This window comes from Octodon degus, unplaced genomic scaffold (assembly GCF_000260255.1).
Source record: "Octodon degus isolate 3935 unplaced genomic scaffold, OctDeg1.0 scaffold00076, whole genome shotgun sequence".
Taxonomy (NCBI): Eukaryota; Metazoa; Chordata; class Mammalia; order Rodentia; family Octodontidae; genus Octodon; species Octodon degus.
In genome coordinates, this window is record NW_004524652.1 from 7,408,614 (window position 1) to 7,430,401 (window position 21,788).

The 21,788-nt window shown below is 54.8% G+C and overlaps 1 protein-coding gene across 14 annotated transcripts in view; it reads left to right on the plus strand.

Annotated features, from left to right (window-relative positions):
• Kdm2b (lysine demethylase 2B) overlaps positions 1-21,788 on the plus strand; it is a 153,893-nt gene that overhangs the window by 65,835 nt on the left and 66,270 nt on the right. For 9 of the 14 annotated variants that reach the window (XM_023720646.1, XM_023720647.1, XM_023720648.1 and 6 more), the window contains 4 exons: positions 4,422-4,515; positions 5,388-5,541; positions 13,199-13,314; positions 18,980-19,106. In XM_023720646.1, the coding sequence (XP_023576414.1) occupies positions 4,422-4,515; positions 5,388-5,541; positions 13,199-13,314; positions 18,980-19,106 (491 nt within the window). The other 5 variants (XM_023720654.1, XM_023720656.1, XM_023720658.1 and 2 more) reach the window with 5 other exon arrangements.

Below are 21,788 nucleotides of genomic sequence, written 5' to 3' on the forward strand. Positions count from 1 at the left end.
TTGTGTGTGTGTGGCCAGCTCAGCCCACCAGGGGGCGGGGCTGGCTGGCATGTGGTGCTGGGGGATTGAACCGTGGTCCCTGTGCTTTGCTTAAGCTTAGCTTGTTCTAAGTGGGTGCTTTAGACTACTGAGCCATCTCACCAGCCCAATATTTGCTTAAATAGGCAAAAGACGCACCCGTTAAAAAAATCCAGCCAGTTGCAAAGAGCTAAGTCTGGCCTCCTGGGCAGACTCCTGAACGTGCTAATGAGTGGGCTTGCCATGAATGAGATCAGAAGCAGCACAATCCGGGCATTGACCAGGCCGGCAGGGTTTGCCTAAGCTGGGGCTGCTCAGGCTGTTCAAGGGTGAAAGGAGCTCATGCATGGAACCAGCTGCTATTATCAACACTTGAATAATTAGCACCTATTAATTAATATGGCTGTGGAGCCCGGTGAAGTGTTGGGAAGAGGCTCTGGTGTCTCCTGCTCCCTTGTGGTTTGGGGAAGGATGTGGGGAGGGCAGTGACTCTATGACCTCAGAGGTGGAACTTCTGATTTAAGCTGTCACCTCATTGGGCTGGAGGTAGGCTAGGGACGAGAGTGGGCCTCCTCATCTGAAAACTGGGTGGCTCCAGAAATGACCTGAGGGGGCCATGTCAAGTTTGGCCCCAGCAATGCACAGTGTGATCCTTTCTAGCTCATGGTCCTTATCTCCGTGAGTTCCCACGATCCTTCTGTGATGCCAGGCTACACGGCTCCTATGGGGACAGGCAGGGCCAGGGTCAGCCCGAGAGCCTCTGGGGACGCAGAGTTGAACTTCAGGTCACCTTCTTCGGCATTAGGAGGGCCCACTGAAATGGATCAGAGAGGGGAAGTAAGTTGCCCACAGTCGGTCGCACAGCTAGTCTCCGGGTGAGAGCCCCATCCTGCCTTTTTGGCTGTTTTCTCGGGACCTGACACTCCCCCTAACAAGGAGCATCAGACCTTCCTTAAGACCAGGTGGATGGGCACATTTCAGGAAGGTGGCCTTGTTGGGTTGGCACCCCCACAGCAGGGTGGCGTCCACGCTTGGAGAAGCCAGGCGCTGTGGTCCCCACTCGGTCTCCTAGAGAGGGGAGTGGGAGCGGCCCCCCATTGGGCTGAGGGGGCGAGGGGCGGCTGTGGGCGGCAGCGGCGTCTCCTGGCGCGGGCTCGGTGCGCTTCACTTCGCGGTCGCTGCCGCGGCCTCCCTCCTCCTCCCCGCCGCCCGCGCTGGTGTTCAGTTTCAGCGCGGGGATGAGCGCAGGCTGCGCCGGGCTCTCCGAGGAAGGAAGGCTGCACGCGAGGGTCCCCGCGTCCTCAGCCGGGCCCCGGTGCGCGTCGAGCCTCCGCTGCCGAAGGGGACGCCCGGGAGCGCCACCGCCGCCGAGGGTAACCCCGGGCTCTTTGTGGCGCGCGGGCGGGTTGTGGGTGCTCTGCCACCGGTGTCGCTGAGCAGCTCTTTGTGTCCCCGGGGCGGATGGCGGTGTGGAGGGCTTGCGCTCATGCCCGCACCCACCACCTGGCCTCTGCCCCACCACACCACCAGGTATCAGCTTTCCAGGGGACCCCTGCAGGACCTTTGCCCAAGGGTACACCGGCTGGTCCACGCCGGGCTAGTTTCTCCAAGTTGGAGAGAAATGGAGGGGTGGAACTGCCCCGCCTCGGCTGGCCCCACGCTGCGCCCCAAGTTGGAGGCGCAGGTGCAGCGCCCCCTCCTATGCTCCTCCCAGCCAGCCCAGCCTTGGAGGGCGGGAGCCCCTCTAGGGCTCAGCAGGCAGCCCTGGATCGCTAGCCTCCAACTTGGAGGGTGCCCTCCTACGCAGACGCCACCTGGGCCAAGGGGTGTCCGTGGCGCGGGTGTCCGGGCAGGGGCCCCCCAAGACACTCCAGAAGCCCGGCTGGCGTGGCGGGCGGTTGGCGGGGCGAGCTTAGCGGCCGTGGCACGGAGCCGGGGTGCCCATGTGACTGCGGTGTGCTTGGGAAGAGGAAGCTGTAGAGGTCAGTGCAAAGGCGTCACGCCAGAGCGGGCAGGAGCTAAGAGAGAGCCCCAGACAACGTGGGCGGGGGCCTGGGGTGGCCTGCTAGCTGCAGGGACCCGGACAAAGCTGCCCTGTCACAGCCACCCTGGCTGCCCTAAAGCCTGCAATCAATAGCTGGGTGGGAGGGGCAGCCCAGGCCTAGCGGCCAGGAAATGAGGGACTCTTGTAGGAGGGGCCTCTTCTGAAGAGGCACCTCTGGAAGTGGCTTCCCCAGACACCCCGCAGGGCTGCTGTGCATGATGGAGGGTGACCCGAGGGCAGCTGAGACACAGGTCAACTTGGAGAACTTTCCCAGGACACAGCAGCCAGGGCGTCCTGTGTGGGTGCGATGGGGTGCAATGGGGTCAGGGCTGAGGATGGGCCCATGACAGTGACCAGTCTGGTCAGGCAGAGGAACTCCCCTCCAGTCGGGTCTCCCAGGGTACCCAGCCCGCACCCAGCTGCAGGCTGAAGGAAACACTTCTGGCTCTACCCCCCACACACTGAAATTGTTTACCCTACACCGCATTCAGCAGCAGCAGCAGCGGCTTGGAGGGGGTGGAAACCAAGGTTAGATTAAGAAAAGAAAAAAGCGAATCCCGATAGAGAGATGGTTTTAAGAAAACGGGGACTAATATTTTGAAGTGGTGCTAAGAGAGAAGAGGCCGGTGTGGTCCGTGGGGGTAGGGTGGGTGAGGGCTTCAGGGCCCCCTAGTTCCTTGGGGGAGGCCATCCCAGGCCTGCAGTCGGGGACCCAACCGGGCTGGCCCGGGGCGGGCGGCAGGGAGGGTGTGGAGCCAGAGTCAGGACTTTAGCTGCCCCTTTGCCAGCTTCGTGACAGCCTGCGTCCTGGGCTGTCAACTACACCCCTCAGATGGGGTTGCTAGGCAGCGGGGCTCTGATGTACGGGAAGGCCTTCTGATTTGTCAGCCTCCCGCAGACACATGGTTAAGGCTTCTCTCAGCCTATCCGGAGGAGGGACTGGGGCACGCTGCTTGCATACTGCCAAGCCCCGGGTCCACCTGAGGCAAGGTGCACAAGGCAGCCAGAGGAGGGGGCCTGAGCCCTCCACGCCTTCCGCCCAGCCTTCCCCGGGGCTCAGCCCCCCCAAGCCCGCCCCCATTCTCTCCACTCTGCTGGCTCCTCCCTGCCGGTCCCGCCCCGTTCCTCCCCTGTTCCCCAAACCGCGGAAAGGCAAAGTGCAGCGGGGAAAAGAGGTCAGTGGGTAAGCGTGTGCGCGGGGCTCTGGAGGTGTCAGGTGCATGGACATGAGCGGCAAGGAGGCCGCCCGTCTGTGTTGCCTGGGGCTCTCGTGGGAAGGGGTGAGTGTCAGGGGGCCCCTGTGACGGTCGTCTACCAGGCCTGGACTTGAACGCCTGCTCCTTGCCCCCTCCTCAAGCTCTGCCCATGGCAAGGAGGGCAGCCTCATAGGGGGAGGTAGAGGAGCACCGTGTTCCTGGGGGTGCGGGGGGGGGGCTGCTAGGGCTTGCTGGCGCTGTGCAGGGAGGGAGGGAGCTGACCTGCTGGGGTCCCTCCTCCCCAGTCCCACCCCCCCTCAGCTGCTCCCCTCCCTGCCTGGCAGCACTGCCTGCTCTTTGCTTAATCCCTTCACTTTTGGCAGCTTTATTGTGGTATAATTCCCGTAACATTCACCTGTGGAAAGTGTGCAATCCAGTGGTTTTTAGTACATCCAGAGTAGCGCGGCCACAGTCCCTTTCAGGACGTTTCTGTTGCCCCAAAATGAAACCCTGTTGCTAAGGACTGCCCCCACCCTATCCCCTGGCCACCACTCAGCTATTTGCTGCTGCCTCTGTGTGTCTGGACATTTCATACAGGTGGAAGCTCATGCTGTGTGGTTTTTGGGGGCTGGGGCTGCTTAGCCCTGCTGCTTACGTCATCAACTGCTAGTCGTCTTGTCAGTTAAGTTTTACCTAGGGTCTCGTCGGCCAGTGTGGGGTCTTGTGCATCTCATGCATCTGAACCTCTGGTTGAATGAGTGAACTGTCTGGGTAATTGGCGAGCTACACAGGTGGTTTACAGCTCAATTCCAGGGGGCCCAGCTGCTCCAGAGCAGCCTGGCAGCCCCAGCAACACTGCAGGTACTAGAGCTGGGAAGGAGCAGAGAGAAAGCCTCCGAGTTGAGGGGTAGTGGGGGCTACAAAGGAACTTGGGCGCCTGTTGGTTGCTACTCTTGGGAACCTCAAAACAAAAACTGGCTCAGCTTCTTGAAACTGTCACCTGATCACAAGGACATCCCCTGCCAGGGGAACTCCGTGAGATTTGGATTTTTAGAAAAAGAAAATCCCCCAGCGTCATGGTTTATGAAAGGGCACTAGGTCAGGCGGTGTGGAGGGTATGCCCCTCTCGGGTTCCTTCCTGACACCCCCCCCCCATGCTACAGGTACTGTCTGATGAGCGTGAAAGGCTGCTTCACTGACTTCCACATCGACTTCGGAGGCACCTCTGTGTGGTACCATGTGTTCCGGGGTGGGAAGGTGAGTTCCCGCTGAATTGCCAACTTGCCTTGCTTCTCTGGCCTTGTGTGCTGGGAGGAAGCACCCCTCCCCCCCTTCCAGCCACCCCTGCAGGCTTCTCCCTCCCGTGGAGCCCTCTCCTGCCTGCCTTTTTCCTACTACATCAGCCTGCCCAGTGCCGCCCACTGGTCTAGTCTAGAGAGAAAGCCTAGTCAGGGGTTCTGAGCGCCTTAGATCTCTGCTGCTCAGTCTGTCTCATCTCAGAGCTGGCATTTGGACCTTTAACTTCGAGGTTCAGTTGCCAGTGCCACCTGCCTCCAAGAGCTCGCATGCAGGGTTTGCTTGAGAAGGGCGGCAGAGTGCATGTCCTGGGTGCCCGTGGAGCGCCTCTTCTGGGGAATGTGTTCCTGGGGGGCTGTAGATATCCCTGCACAGGTGTGGGTCCTTCTAGAAAGTACCCCTGTGGCAGCCACCCTGCCAGCCAGGGTGTGCATGTGTGCTTGTTTGAATCGGATGTGTAGGTCGAGGTTCTGAGAGGGAGTCAAACCACTTCATTCCAGTTGTTTTCCTCCTTCCCCAAAGTGAGCGCGCAGCGGCTTTATTTATCGGCCCATTTCATCATTCAGCTTAGGAAGTTCCCTTCCTTTCCTTCCTGAGGCCCACACAAGCCTCTGACTCAGGCAAAAGAATGTTCCCGGGTGCAGGAAATTTGCCTCCTCGGTATTCTGGCTGAAGTGGAGATTCTCTGACAGGAGGGGAGCCTTCCTGCCCCCCTTTGGCCTGGTCTTAGGGGCCCGGGCAATGGACTCGTCTGTGTGGGACTGTCTTTCTGGTTATGTTGGGCCTGGAAGAGGTCAGAGACTGGCTGACCGCCTCCTCCTCCTCTTCCTTAGATCTTCTGGCTGATCCCGCCGACCCTGCACAACTTGGCGCTGTATGAGGAATGGGTGCTGTCAGGCAAGCAGAGTGACATCTTTCTGGGAGACCGCGTGGAGCGATGCCAAAGAATTGAGCTGAAACAGGGCCACACATTCTTCATCCCTTCTGGTAGGTTCTGTGTGGCTCTTCTGGGTTCTGCTTGGCCCCTGGCTCCCTCTCCCTTGGGGCAGTGTCCTGCAGCCCTGTGGCCGAGGCAAAGCTTTGGGATCAAGTGAGGGTTCTCGTGGGCCTGGTGGGATTAGGCTGGCCATTGGCAGAGCCCCTGGGGAGCACAGAGGTAGAAGGTACCTCAGCATGTCTGTGCCTTGGACGAAGCCTCAGACTCCCCAGGGAGTTTCAAGGTCTTCCCCAAGACGCCTCCCCCAGGACTTCCTCTAGGTTTCTTTGTGAGAGGCTGAGAGGGTTCTGTGGGCACAGGGGGTGGGGTGTGAATATGCACCCCAAGAGCTCAAGTAGGGCATTGAGCCATGCCAGTTGAAATTTTGTCTTTGTTGTTTATGAGCTGTTACTTAACCTCTGTATACCTCAGTATTAGTTTTAGTTTTTTGAGACAAGGTCTTGCTGTGTAGTTCAGGCTGGCCTTGAACTTGAAGAGGTCTTCCTACCTCAGTGTCTTGAGCACTGGGATTACTGGCATCTGTTACCAAGGCCAGCAGGGGCTCTTTTCACTTTTTTTTGATACCAGGAACTGAACTCAGGACCCTGGAGTGCTCTTTTCTGTAAATTTGAAGTAAGACGTGCAGGGCTACAGGCTGACTCACTTGTGGATGTGGCCAGTGATACAGAAGTCAGGGAGGTTGGCCTTAGGCTATATTAATGGATGCATTCTCTCTAGGATGAAGGAGGTAACAGACCTGCTATCTAGAGCACAAAGGGGCTAGGCCACAGGTGGGGGGGAGTTGTATACTTCTTGTTTTATACTTTGGAGTGCCAGTTGACCCAAAGAGCGGAGAGTCTGGAAACCACATCAGCTGAGAGGAGATTGAAAAACGTACCCAGCTGTTGCACCTGGTACAGCGATAGATGGTGGCTGCAATTAGCTGGGTAGAGGATTGTCTCCTAGAGGAAGAGGTAGACCTAAGTGGCATTGGAGTGACTCACTGTGCTAGGTAGTAAGCTACTCATCACTGGAGGTATATAAGCAGAAGTTACATATAGGTGCAGTTTCAGAGAACCTGCCCCTGGCTGGAAGCTGAGGCCACTAAGGTCCTTTGGATGGAGAAGCTGCCGCACTTGGCTTCTGAGTGTTGGCCTTGGGTTTGGGCGAGACATGGGGTGTCCATGAAAGGTGTGCATGTGGCAGCGGGTCTCTCAGTGGGCTCGGCAACACCTCGGAGCTATTCTAGAAAGCTGGGCAGAGGATGCACTGTCCAGTTAGGAAGATCTGGGATTCGCAGGGGCAGAGTTTAGCTGGGGTGACTTTGTTGCCATGGCTCCAGGTCATTCCTTGGGCCTGCTGAGGACCCCTGCTTTGGCCGGAGGGACTTGGTGCAGCGTGTGTGGATGCGCGAGGGTGTTGTGTGGAGGCTCAGGAGGAAGGCGGGGGCCTGCGATGCAAGGTCCAGCCCACAGGTATTGGTGAGTGGGACTGCTGCTGGCCGTGTGGACCTTGGGTGCTGGCTTCCTCAGGGGCTGCATCTGCGTGCAGGTGTCCTGGGGCTCATGCTGCGGGCCCTGTGCATGTCTGGAGGGACTTACTGCACACCCCCAACAGGGTGTAGGGGGTGGGAGCTCTGGTGACTTGAGCAAGTTGGTGAGGTCTCGGGATGCAGCGCTTGAGAGGCTGAGGCGGGTGGATCACTGCAAATTTGAAGCTAGCCTGGGCTACATGGCGAGTTCAAGGCCAGCCTCAATTACAGAGCAAGCCCCTGTCCCAAAAAGCAAACAGACAAAAGCAGAATTTTACTGAAAATGGGCATTACAAACAGTAGGCTGGGACGGCAGCTTAGTGGTAGCCATCATCACAAAACAAACAAGAACTGGGCTGGGAGATAGCTCAGCAGTCTAAGCATCTGCCTGGCAGGTGGGTTTGATCCCCAGGACCACATGAATACATGGTGCTGTGCTGGCCATCGAAACCAGGCGTGGTGGCGCATGCCTGCAGTCCCAGCCCTGGGGAGGCTGAGAGAGGAGGGTCACTGTGAGTCTGAGCTACATAGCGAAACCCTGTACCAAATACATAAATAAACAATTAATTAAAAAATTGAAACAAACAATAACCAGGACCCCTGGACCTGAGGTTTTTGGATTTGCCTTCTCTTCCTTTTCTTCCTCTTTCCAACGTTTGGGATTTAATCTGAGCATTTTTTATTTTTTAATGTTTGGAACTGGGAATCCACCTCGGGACCTCGAACTTGCTAGGCAGGCGCTGTGCTACTGAGCTATATCCCTGGCCCCTGCTCTGATGATTTTTTTTTTTTTTTTTTTTTGCGGGGTGGAAACAGGGATTGAACTCAGGCCTTTTCACTTGCCAGGGAAGCGCTTATTCCACTGAGCCATCTCCCTGGCCCCATTTAATTTATGTTTTTGATCTATACTTGGTTGAATGCATAGATGCAGAAGCCATAGATAAGCAGAGTTTATAGGGATAAATTTTAGAATAAAGTAGATTTTTCCCCCCTCCCTCTCTCCCTTTCTCTTTTCCTTTGGATTGGTAGGTGGTTTTGGCGGGGGGGGGGGTATTTTTTTGGACAGTCTCAAAATGTATGTAGTAACAGGTTGGCCTTCCTTGAGCTCACTTTGTTTCCCAGGCTGGCCTCCAATTTACAGTGATCCTCGTGCCTCAGCCTCCCAAATGCTGGGATTACTGGTGTATGCCACTGACACAAATACTTTATTTAATTAATTAATTTATTTTTGTGGAACTGGGGATTGAACTCAGGCCTTTGCGCTTGCCAGGAAGTGCTTATTCCTCTGAGCCATCTCCCTAGCCCAACACAAACACTTTAAATTTGTTAGTTTTGAGTTTATGAAAAGCTATACCATGTTCATTTTTCTTATTCTGTTGCTAACCAGTGAAAACTAAAGCCTGGAACTTTTTTTTTTTTTTTTTTTTAAAAACATTTATTTATGTGTGTGTGTGTGTGTGTGTGTGTGTGTGTGTGTGTGTCCAGCTTAGCCCACCAGGGGGCGGGGCTGGCTGGCATGTGGTGCTGGGGATTGAACCGTGGTCGTTGTGCTTTGCCAAGCTTGTTCCAAGTAGGTGCTTTAGACCACTGAGCCATCTCGCCAGCCCCTGGAACTTTTTTTTTTAACCTTTTTTTTTAAAAAACATATTTAGTATGGGGTCTACAGGATCTCGTTGCGTAGATCGGATTCCTAGTGATCCTCCTCTGTTTTCAGCCTCCCAAGCACTAGGATTACAGGCACACTCCACCATGCCCGGTCTCAATTGCTGTCTCTGCACATCCCCGAGGCAGGGCCGGTGTGACACACTGGGGATTGAACCCTGGTCCTGCACCTGCCTAAGCAGGTGCTTTAGTCCACTGAGTGATTTAGCCAGCCTTTGGAACTCTGGATTCCACAGACTGAAATAAATACTTTGGGCCTTCTGAGGGATGTGGGGTCCTCCCCAGCATCCACATTCTGTGAGCCACAGGGAAGCCCCTCCCTATACCTGTGATTTGTGGCAGGTGGATGGTGGCTTTGGATGGAGAGAGCCTTGAGGAAGCCAGGCAGGATTCAGAGCTGCCCAGTGAGAGTTTTTCTACACTGGAGAATCTGAGGCTAGTTTTCCCACATTGGACCTGGGTTCTCATTCCCATGGTGTGACTTCAATGTGTCTCCTCCTGCTTCACTCTGTCTCAGATCTCCCCACCTGAAAGTGCAGCAGAAGCCCGTGGGTTAGGAAGATATGAAATGACATGATGTTTGCCAGGTGTGGTGGTACATGCCTGTAATCCCAACATTTGGGAGGCTGAAGCAGCAGGCTCTCTGGGAACTCAAGTACAGCCTGGCCTATACAACGAGACCCTGCCTTAAAAAAAAAAAAAAAAAGTTTTGAGAGCTATGGCTTAACTTCGTCTTGCCTGGGAAAGTGAAAGGGCTGGTGGTACATCAGGCCTCAGTCCTGGGCAGTCCTGGAAAGGCATGTGGAAGAGGAAAACCGTTGGAGATGACCAAGGAGTGGGGTGACTAGAAATAGGGCCCTGGATTTGGCCCGCTAAGTGAGAGTCAGGGTCAGGAGCATTGAGTTCGGGGGCTGCTGGATTTCAGCCTGGTAAGAACAGCTGGCACAGGAAGTCATTGCCAAGGAAGTTGGGGACTTTGAGAACCTGGATAAACCAGGGGGCATCTTCTTCCAGTGTCCTGACCACATTTGTGGGCTCAGCCTTCCTCCTGGCTCTGCCAGTTTTGATGAGCTATGGTAAATGTGCTCAGGTTGTTTGTCTTCCTTGCAAACATGTAAGGAAAAATTTAACATGTCCTCTACTCTTAAGAAGAATGATGGGGACTGGGGAGATAGCTCAGTGGTCTAAGCACCTGCGTTTCTGGGTTTGATCCCCAGTACCACATGTCATGCCTCTGTGCTGGCCACTGAAACCAGGTACTGTGGGGCATGCCTGTAATCCCAGTACTGGGGAGGCTGAGCCAGGAGAATCACTGTGAGTCTGAGCTGTGTAGTAAGACCCTGTGCCAAATAAATACATAAATAAAAAAATTAAAAAGAAAAAGAATGATGGAAGTTGGGTGCATGCCTGTAATCTCAGCTCTGAGGAGGATGAGGCAGGAGAATTGCCAGGACTTCAAGGCCAGTCTAGATAGACTACATAGTGAACTCAAGGCCAGGCTGAGTTATATAGACTTTAAGACCCTGTCTCAAAAAAGAAAGAAAGAAAGAAAAAGAAAAACTAAAGATAAAAAAAAAGATAGCTCCTGGCACCATGCTCCCACCCTTAGTTAGTAAGTGACAAGGTAGCATGAAAACCCAGCGTGCCGGTTTCAGAGCCTGCTTCCCCAGGACAACCCCCGGTTCCCTGTTAGCCTTGGACTGGGGCACCTGCACTTTGGCCCCTCTTTCTGGCCATGTGAGTTTGGGAGACAATTCTCCATTTTGTACCATGCAGTGGGTCGAACCAAACCTGCCCCAGGACTTGGGTTATCCTGTGGTTCACCAGTTAGGCTGAGTCCTGCAGAGCAAGGCTGTCCTTGCTTCTGTCCCTAGCCCCTATGCCCTCCCAGCCTGGCCTGAGCAGGGCGCATAGACGCTCACAAAGGAAGCCAGTGGGACTTGGGATGTAGCTCCAGAGGCACAGCATCTGGTAGGTTCTGAGTTCAATTCCAGGCCCAGTCCTCCCTGCACCAGCCGCAGAGGGGCCTTCTGAGCTTGGAATCCTCAGCGTCTGGGTTATAGGTGAGACTCAGGGTGCCTCTGCTGCCCTTGGTCCCTGGGGTCCCAGAGAGCACCTTGACAGTAGGTTTTGTCTCCTTCCCTGTCTGTGTCTATGCCTTGTCACCTGCCTTGAATAGCCTCTGTGTATTGCTTTCTTATTGCCAATGGCTATGGCCTGGGAACACATGTGGGACTTGTGGATGCTCTGGTGGCCCTCCCTGGTCTTCCTGAGCACAGTGTTAGGTGCTAGAGCCCAGGTCAGCTGGTCAGGGAGGCTGTTCAACCCACCCATGCAGTCGTGTCGCAGGGAGGACGGAGGGAAAAGCTTCTAGAATTCCTCTAATGTCTGCACGTGTGGTTTCCCTGATCCTACTTGCAAAAGCAGTGCTCCTCATTTTCCTCTCTGCTCATGCCTGGGGGTGACACAAGATAGGTGTGGCCATTGGCAGGGAGTTGATAAAGGTGGGGTCCTGGGGCACTATCCTGTCCCATACTCCCCTGACCGTGAGACTGCCATAGGTCTTGGGCCATTGCTTGAATCGATAGAGTTCTTGCTCACCAAGTTCCCCACAGGGAGGAAGTGGTCTCCTTCTTGCCAGGCAGACATACCATCACCCCTGAGAGAGGACACTCACGTGCTCCCTGCTATGGGAAGAGGGATGGGGGCGGGGCGGGGAGACCCTGGCATCCCCCAGCCCATCCCGGAAGACTTGCTGAATGATGCAGTGTGATAATGACCGCAGCAGTGACAGGCTGCAGAGCCCTGCTCGCTGGAGACCGAAGTGTGCTGCGAGAGGCTGAGCCTGCAGGCAGCAGAGGCCAGCGGAAGCCCACACTCTTGAGAGGTGGCAGCCATCATCTTTTTGCCCAGGTGGCTCTACGTTGCCCTCCCAGTGGCTTCTGATGGCCCAAGCCAGACCCTGCGGAGTGGAAAGCAGAATGAGCTTTAAAGAGCAAAGCCTCTGTTCCTGTCTGCAAGCTGTGGGCTTTTGGTGACCATGTTCCCTCGCTGTTCCCTGAGGACAGCCAGTCCTGCCCACCGGGGAGAGGCAGTGGCCGGGTGGCTGGCACTGGTGTGGCAGCTTCTGTGTGTTCTCCCTGGTGCAGCTCTGCACTCGGCAGTGGTGGCTGCCAGCGACTCAGGCCTGGCTTGTTCAGCTCTCCAGGAGGAGGAGCTCGGGGGAGATGGGCTGTGCCTCTGCTGCTTTCCTTCCAGCACAGTTAGAGCCGCTGTGGGGAGAAGAGACCCAGCGTCTCCTGTCGCCGGCCACCGTTGCCCTTGCGCTGCACGCCTCCTCCCCTCTGGCCGGCCCTCCTCTGCCTGCTACGGCGCGTTCCTCTCCCTCCGTCCTTGCTTTGCCTCTCTCTGCCCCTCATTTATCATCCTGTGTCTCTTTTTGCCTCCCCTGTGTGTTTCCAGGCCTGTCCTCCGGGACGCTGGGGCACTTCAGTCACAGCTAAAAATGGAGCTGCTTCCCTTGCCAACTGCAGCTTCCTCTTGCGCCGGCTCACCTCCTCGGAGCCTCGCTTCTGCAGCTGCGAGTCGAAGTTGGTACGGACAGAGCTCTCCGTGCCTCGGCTCTGCATCCTGTCGGGCAGCCAGGAGCCCTGCAGTCATCCAGGCACTTAGGCATGAGCTCAGGCGTGGTGGTCTTTGTCCCTTGCCTTCATGGACCACACAGGGGCTGAGTTCCAGGCTGCAGAATCCTGATAGATGATTCACTTATCCATGCCTCAGTTCCCTCATTCGTACCTTGGGCTCAAGTGTACTATCTTCTTTTTAGGGCTTCTGTGAGTTTTACTGAGCTGAGCCCTGGAGGGCCCTTATGGCATTTTGGCTCAAGGGGATCGCCTTCCCTCAGTGCTGGGCTGTCGTCTGGGATCCTGGGGAGAAGCCACAGTGTGCAGGGAGGGGCCGCCCGACCCCTTGGCCTGCGTGGCAGAGTGCATGCAGGTGTTGGCCTCTGGCTAAGGTGGCCACCAGGAAGTGGCATGGGAAGGTTGGTGACAGGAGTCAGGCCCTGTGCCTCTGGCAAGATTGCACACCTCACTCACCCTTACCTCTGGGCTGCTACTCTCGGGGATGTGGAGATGGGTGTGTGGCCTGGGAGGGGGTCCCCAGCTCCCCGGCCAGCATGGGAGCTAGGAACAGGGCCTATTTCTCTATTGGTGGCTGTAGCCAGGTCCAGGAGGAAGGCTTGGTCAGCCAAGACCTCGGGGTGGGGTTTCCCATTGCCGTTGGAGTTACTGAGGGGGGCCACATGGAGCTGGTGGCCTGAGTCCTCCAGGCCAGCCGGGATCCTCAGATTTCTGTGTGCAGCACCCTGAGCCCCATTTCCTCACGCCTGTCTGCACACCTTTTGCCTCACTCCAGCCTCGTGTGTTGGGGGGTGCCCAGGGCCTATGGCTTATCCTCCCTTTGCCCACCTGCAGGTTGGATCCACGCAGTCTACACCCCTGTGGACTCCCTGGTGTTCGGCGGAAATATCCTGCACAGCTTTAACGTGCCCATGCAGCTGCGGATCCACGAGATTGAGGACAGGACCCGGGTAAGGAGGAGCCTTCTCTCCTGGTGGGTGACAGCTGCTACAGTCCCCTCCTTCCCGCTCTGTCTCAGGCTGGGCCTTATTCCTGGTTCTGTAAGGAGGGAGTCAGGGGATCCCCAGCACAGCAAGCCCTGCAAGGCCCTGAGGTTTCTGTTCACCCAGAGGCAGCCAAACCCCCACCCCCCAAGGAGGAGGAAGCACAACTTGAAGCAGCATGAGATATCAGGAACCTGGCCTTCTACTCGAGTACAGAAGGGGGCACCAGGGGCTGAGGGCCCTTTGTCGTTGGTACTGATGTTTGGAGACGGTGGGGGCCCCCAGGAAGGAGGGCTCGGTTGGTTCAGGGTCAGGTCTTGGCTGTGCCTTCCCCAGGGAACCTGAAACCTGGTGGAGGAGAGCCAGGTTGTCTGCTGGGTCTGGGACACCCAGGGCAGTGCTATGGTCTCCCTGACTCCAGGGCCAGTGTGCATGCCCCCTACCATCTCTCCCACAAAGCTGGGAATTTCCCCCGCTTCCCTACACCGGGGCTTGCCGAGGGCTCTTCACGCCCAAGGTAGGTTCAGGGGTCAGAACCTGGAGCCCTGGGGCAAAGAAAATCTGTTTCTTCTTCTCCTTCCTCTTTTATATCTTTATGTAGGTATTTAAAGTTACTTGATTTTAATGGAAATATAATTCATATCATATAAAATTTACCATTTGAAGTGCACAGTTCAGTGGCTTCTACATGGTCACAAGGTTGTGGAACCGTCAGCCTAACTCAGGAACGTTTTCATCCCTCAGGAAGAAGCCCTGTGCTGCTCAGGCCTATCGCCACCTCTCCCAGCCCTGTAGGCCCCTCCGCCCCCCATCTGCTTTTCATCTGTGGAGCTGCCACTTGTGCAATCATGCAGGACATGTCCTTCCGTGTCCAGCTTTTTTCTCGCAGCATCATGTTTTCGGGGCTCCTCCCTCCCTGCACCTGAACCCAGGTGCGCTGCTGCGCGGGTGCGCTGTGCCATTGCCGTTCCCTCCTGGGTTTGCCTAGGAGAGAGCTTTGTGTCCCCAGGGCCGCTCTGCTGAGCTTGTGCTCAGACCTCTGTTTGCATGGACTTGCTTGTCTGGTGAAAGCCTCAGCCACACTGTAGGATCCCTTTCATAATCCCTGGGTTGAGGGGCCTGGCCTTGGCCGCTGGAGAGCACTGGACAGGCATCAGGCATGCTCTGGAGATTCATGCATATTTCCGGCAGTGCCCAGGTCTAGTGCAGGACCCTTGGTTTGTGGACTCACCCCCTTCTTTGTCACCCACCCACCCTCCTGCCCACTCAGCATGACTGGCCAGCCCTGGTCTAGAGCGTGCGCCCCACGCTGCTCAGGAGAAAAGCCCTGCTGGATGTGAGCGGTCATCTTGCAGTCTGGGTCAAGTGCTGTCTGGGGCTCCAGCCAACTGTTCTTTGGCCTGCCCTGAAGAACAAGCCAGTTTGTTTGCAAGCCGACCAGTGGGTGTGGACAGAAATGGAGCCGTCTAGAGAGGCGGAGGTCAGGCCTGAGACTTTTCAGGCAATTCCTGAAATCCAGAGAGCCCAGCGGAATTCTGAAAGGCTCTGGCCACTTGCTGGCAACTGTCTGATCCCCTGGGAGTCCCATGGTGCACCCAGGAGTGCCTGGGCCTCATCCTTCCCCCACGAGCCCAGCTACCTCCCCACACTGCTTGAGGCAGGCAGGAGCCAGGGTGGCAGGGACTGATCACGCTTTGAGACATGGCCCCTCCTCCAAGGCTCCTGTCCTCCCACTTTGAGACATGGCCCCTCCTCCAAGGCTCCTGTCCTCCCACTGGGGATGCGGCTGGAGCTGTCTGGGGGCCGGTGGCTGGCAGGCGTTTTAATCTGCTTTGATTTCTGGTCTTTGGAGAGGGGCTTGGCTACAAGGCCCAATTGTTTCTGTGTTAGAAGCCAAGGCAGACAAAGGGCGCTGGAGAGAGAGAGTCCTGGAAGCCAGATGAAGCGCCAGGACTCCTTGTCAATGTGCTACAACTTCATTCTTTGCATCCTTATGAGCTCTCTTAAGAAGGTTATGGTCATTTAAAAATAGTTTTTTTTTTTTTTTTCGAGAATCCTAAAATGTGGCTTTGCTTGGAAACCAAATGCAAGAGGTAGGGCAGGGAAAATGCAGCCCGAAGGCCCATGGGGTGAATTTGTCTGAGGATAAGAATTTGTCTTTGTGGCTGTAGGTGGGGGTGGATCCATCCAGACCTGGGAACCCCATGGTGCTCACCTCCTTAGGAAGCCACGCCTTGCTGTCACTGTTTGAAGTTCTCTGGGCAGGAGGGGAGGTGGCTTCACCCTGCAGTGTCACTGGCCACATGGTCCAAGCCTGTGGGGACATGTGGATTGCCATCCCCCTTGGATGACACTGTCCCCATTCATAAAAGTCAAGGGAGGAGCCACACCCGGGAGGATGAGCTGTGTGCTTGTTCTTCCCTGCTAGTGTCACCATGGTCCTGCTGGGATTCTAACCGAGTTGCTGAGGGGTAGGGATGGTCCAGACTGATCACTCACCAACTGCCTCTGTCTTGTGCTTGTTTTATTTTATTTTTTCCCCACTGAATGGCTCAAGTGAGAGCAGCCTTCCCAGAAAAGGTGTCGGCAGCAGAGCAGTGAGTGTTTGGAAACTGCAAACAATCTCCCCTTCCTTTCCCCTTCCCTCTACCATTGGATTTTTTCCCCCCATTGCTTTTTTTTTTTTTTTTCCAGGAGAAAAACAAATTTTAAGACACTACTACCCACCCTCATATTATAGTTCAACTCCTCAAGATCCGGGAGTTCTAGATATACAGAGGCGCCTGCAGCTCTCATTGCCGGAGGCTGCTCAACTCCAGAGAGCCTGGCTTCTTAGCCCAGACCAGGTGCCACTTGGATGGACCCAAACTGAGAGACCCACTGCCCACCAGGCAGGGGCAGCGCGTGGTCTGCCTGCCTGGCCCTTTGTTTCGGACTGAGGTTGGTTAACAACTCAGTTTGGTGAGGCTCTTAAGTTTGTCACCAAGTAATAGTGAGCAATCATGTGTTTGATGTTCCCAGGCATGTGGCTGAAACCTTTTGAAGCCGAAGGGTGGAAGGCGGCAACCTGTTTGTAAGTCAATTCTTTGCAAATTTTGTTTCCTGCAGTCCTCTCTTGGAAAAAAAAAAAAAAAAAATCAACAACAACAACAATAAAAACCACTTTTAATTTCTTCATCAGCATTTGTTTCAACCCGGCTGGTTTCCCTTGGATTCAGCAGCCAAGAGGGAAGATTATTTGTCTTTCCTCTTGAAATACAGTCCCCCTCCAGTCTTCTCTGATTTATTAGGATTTGTAAGCATCGTGATGCCCATGGATGGCACAGTGGCTTGGATCATGGACACAAATTTCAGAAGTCAAAATAAACTCTGAGTTCTAGCAGCCGAGTCTCCTGTCAGTGGGGGCTCTTGTTCTCAGCTTGCACTTCCAGGCTTGGTGTTTGTTTCCACATGAGAGCCCTGCTCCGGCCTTCACCCCCGGTGGCCAGGGTGGGCTTCATGCTGAAGAGTCCCTCTTTTTGGTGAGCTCCAGGGGGCACCGACGCATTAACTGAACAAAGATGAATACCATCTCACTGGCAGCCTGAGGCAGACCTAGACCCTCGGAAGGTAGCTGGAGCCAAGGAAAACGCTAGATGATAACCAGCCCATGTGCCTCTCCAGGCGTGGGAAGCACATGACGACCGTGATCCCATCCACCAGAGGCAGGGACAGCGGACGCACCAGTTTCCAGCAGGGGAGGGCTGAGTGAGTTAGGAGTGGGTGAGGGGTCCAGAGCAGAACAGGAGCCTTTCCCCTGCCTGGCCTTGGAGAATGATGGAAGACAGATTTGAGAGCCAATGGAACGTTTAGGTCCGCTGGATTGTCTTTGTCCTGGAAGTGTACAGTGCTGTCCTTTTCTTGTCAGCAGAAAGACCCAGACGGGCAGGTGGGGCTGTGCTTGCTGGACTCCAGCTCCTGAGCTCCTGGGGATGGGAGCGGTGAGGGGGTGCTCCGGGTCCGGCACATGCGCTCTAGGGGCAGAGGGCAGAGCAGCCCGCATGTGCATGCAGGCCTCTGAGCACCCGTGGTGGAGACGCACCACCCTCCATGCCCGCTCAGGATCCAGGTGCCAGCACATGCCTCCGCAGCTGGGCTAGCAGGGCTGCTTCTCTCCCATCTTCAACTGTGGTTTCCTCCGGGTAGACCCTCCCCTGCCACCCATGGGAAACCCCCAGCACCCCAGGCCTTTTCTTAGTACCATATATGCTGCCTTACACCTTTACTTCCCCTCCTATAAAAATAGCTGAGGAACCCAGTTTGGTGGCCCTCGCCTGTAATCCAGGCACTCAGGAGACTGAGGCAGGAGGATTGCAAGTTTGAAGCCAGCTTACCTGATCTTACGAGACCTTGTCTCAAAAAAAAAAAAAAAAAAAAAACTAGATAAGAAGAAAAAGGGCCAGCTCAGTGACCTAAAGTGCCTGCTTAGGCAAGTGCAGGGACCCCAGTTTGGGTTCGATTCCTGGCACCGCATGCTGCGCCAGCCCCACCCCTAGGGCAGGCTGAGCTGGCCAGAGTCCAGGCATAGTGGTGCGCACCTGTAATCCCAGCGCTGGGGAGACTGAAATAGGGAGGATCACAAGTCCGAGGTATGTAGTGAGACCCTATAATAACAAATACAGAGAGAGAGAGAGAGAGAGAGAGAGCCAAGTAATCCACTTTTCACTTTGTTTTGTTTTATTAAGACAATAAAATCTTGCTGTGTTCACTTCAAAAAAACAAAAAATAAAAAACTAAGAAGAGGGTTGGGCTGGAGATGTAGCCTAGTGATAGAGCACTTGCCCAATATGCTCAAGACTCTGGACTCTATGTCCAGTATTAGCACAAAAATAAATACATAAAGGGCCGGTGAGCTGAGAGGGGGTCTCCATGTGTTCTCCAGCTCCATACCTGGATGTGTATCTCTCACTAGCAGTCATACCTGGAACTTATGTCCAGGGAGCACTTGGTGGAAATACAGGACAGGCAGTGTGGTCTTGGGGAGGAGGTGGAGGTGGGCTCCTCTGAGGCCCCGCCCAAGGAGGGAGGTGAGACCACGCCGCTGTCCTCATTGGCCCTCCCAGCCTGAGGCCCCGCCCCTGCAAGTAGGTGAGGCCATTCTCCACCCACCCCATTGGTCCTCCTGGCCTGGCCTCTCCCACCCGGCAGGAGAGTGCTCCTTAGCTTTTCTGCAGATGGTATTCGTCAGAGGGGATCCAGAGACAGCAAAGTATGTGCAAAAATATTCTAGAATGAGGAGTTCCTATCAGTTGTGGCTTGAATCAAGCAGGGTGCCCACCTGCAGGTACCCGGAGCACTGCCAGTAGGATGGAAAGAGATTGTTTCTCTGCCCTTCGCAGAAGCTCAGAGTGGACCTTCCTTTCCTGGGCATGCAGCTCAGGAACCCTCCACAGGCCTTTACCTCCGCTTCATCCGTGCATGCTGCTGGCATCGTCTCCTCTCGGCGCCCCCTCTCCCGCCTCCCCTCCAGCATCCACCCCCACCCCCCCGTGCTGAGAAGACTACAGCGATCTGCCCCGGGGAGCTTTCCTGTGTTCTCCCTCCACCTGGTGCCCCTGAAGCTGACCCGTGGCTGCCTGGTCTTGGCTTTCAGGTGCAGCCCAAGTTCCGGTACCCCTTCTACTATGAGATGTGCTGGTATGTCTTGGAGAGATACGTGTACTGCGTGACCCAGCGCTCCTACCTCACACAGGAGTACCAGAGAGAGTCGATGCTTATTGGTGAGTGACTGCCAAACCCGCAGCCATGCAGTCTGGCCTGACAGAAATCCTTTCTAAGGTGGGGCCTGGGGACAAACCTTGAATGAGAGGAATTTTATTTTATTTATTTATTTTTTGGTGGAGTTGGGGGAATATTGAGGGTTGAATCTAGGGCCTTCTCACTGAGCTATCTCTCTGCCCCTTTCTTATGTTTTATTCTGAGACAGGGTCCTGCTAAGTTGCTACGTTTCTCTGGCTAGGCTTGAACTCCTCCTGCCTCAGCCTCCCAGAATGCTGGGATGACAGGTGTGTGCCACTACACCCAGTCAGTGGTTCTTGGGAGCCACAGCTTAGGGGCAGCAATCTTTGTCAGCCGTCCCCTGCAATAGAGTCCAGGAAAAGGAATTCATGACCCCCAAAGGGCCACCTTTGCAGTCCACATCTGTAGCTTCGCAGATGTGGTTGCTGAGGCAGGACCATCTCCCAGAAAAAGGATTCCCAGGGCCTTTGGTCCCACTGTGTCACCAGCTGCTGGTCTCCTGACACCAGAACTTGGGACTACGAAGCAGTCAGTGCCCATGACTCCAGCCATCTCTGTTACACACAGCTGTGTCCTTGTTCCTGGACTCACAGGTGCCTGGCCTGGAGTCACGTCTGCTGTGCCCATGAGTCCTACGTGCACATGAGGGACATTGGTCTGCCCCTCTGGCCACATAGGCATCCCTGGAGTCAACATGTCTGTCACAGGGCATTTATTCTCTGGGACACAAGCATGAGATTGGTCTGTTTCTTTGGTGTCTGTAGCTTCTCCAGCCCTGCTTCTCCATGAGCCCTGCCCTTCCCCTCCTTGTCCCATCCACAGAGACCTCAAGGCTCCTGACCTGGGCGGAGGATGCCAAGGGGCGCTTCTGCTGGGCTCTTTCCTGGGGGCTCTTGGGGTGGCTATGAAACTCATTCTCTTCAGGTGCTGGGATATCGGGGGTGTTGGAAAATACCCAGGCTCTCCTCCCTGCTCTTCCAACTAAGCAGGGGAGATTTGGAGGCACTCCGGAAACAGCAAGCTAGCTGATTCGATGGCTGGCGCTTCCTGTTGTTACGGGGCCCAGAGGCTGAACAGAGGGGAAAGTCTGGCGGTCTAGTGGAAAATAGAAGCTTTCATTTTTTTCTGTTATTTAGAAGAATGTTGCTGATTCCATTGAAGGGTATGAGAGGAGATTTTAAGGCAGGGTCGGGTAACTGGTGCCCACTTACATTGTCTTGCCACTGTTCTGCCCCTGGTGCTTCTAGTCCGTCTGCCTAGGAGAATGGGAGGTACTAGGGAGACGCCCTTGTCTATCAGATGCTACTTGGTGCCAGGAGTAGTGTTGTCCTGTGTCATCCTCAGAAGCCCTCAGAGGAAGTTTTTGTTTTGTTTTGTTTCATTTGTAGCACTAAGGATAGAGTCTAAGAAAAAAAAAGAAAGATTTTTTATAAAAGACGGCATGGTGGCACGCACCTGTAATCCCAGCTCTTGGGAGGCTGTAAACAGGCGGATCACTACAAGTCTGATCTAGTAGTGAGACCCTGAACACCCTGTAGACCCTTCTCTAAAATACAGAGGAAAAAAAAAAAAAAAAAGGAAAGAGAAAAGGATAGAGTACAGGGCCTTGGACATGGTGGGTAAGCACCGTACTACTGAGCTACCCACTAGCCTTTTCATTTTATTTTGAGAGAGACTCTCATCGAGTTCGCTGGGCTTCGCTTGAATTTGTGATCCTCCTGCCTCAGCCTCCTGAATAGTGGAGATTGCAGGTGTTTATCACGATGCCAGCTCAGAGGAAGTGTTCTTTATTTTGCTTCTCGTTTCCCTCCCTCCCTCCCTCTTTTCCTCCCTCCTTTCTATCCCTCCTGCCTTTCCTTAGTTCTTACTCTTTTTCTCTTTTGTGAAGCTGAGAATGACCCAGGGCCTTGTGTATGCTAGGTAAACGCTGTGCCCCAGAGCTCTGTCCTTGTAGTTGGAGTGTGGTCCACATTCATGCTGTTGTCCCTTGAAAGTCTACAGCTCAGTGGTGTTTGGTCTCTTCCGGGCCTTCACAGCCACCTTCAGAGTCACTGAGAAGTTGTTCATGTCCCCCAGAGCCACAGAGGGGAGTTATCTCCACATCTCCCCTCTCCTCCCTCCCCTGAGGCAACTACTAATCCACTTTCTCAATTCTTCTCCTACCCAGGTTGGAAGCCAGGGCTTTCTCACTAAGCTACCTCCCCAGTCCCTTTCATTGTTTATTTAAATTCATGAGTGCTGGGTGCGTGTGTGGGACCACTCCCTCCTCCACTTTCTATCTGTAGCAGTGCCCTAGTTAGGGATGTTTACAATGAGCGTTATCAGCTGGTCATGATGGTACATGCCTGTTATCTGAGGCAGGAGGATCATTGTAAGTTGGAGACCAGCCTGAGCTCCAAAGTGAAGTCACGGCCAGGGGAGTCTCAGTCTCTCTCTCCCTCTCTCTCTCTCTCTCTCTCTCTCTCTCACACACACACACACACACACACACACACACACACACAATGATATCCTGTAATACATACTGGTTTTTTTTGTTTTGTTTTTTTGTGGAACCAGGGATTGAACTCAGGCCTTTTCACTTGCCAGGGAAGCGCTTATTCCACTGAGCCACCTCCCTGGCCCCATGCTGGTTTTGTTTCCTCTTGTTTTGTTTCATTTTG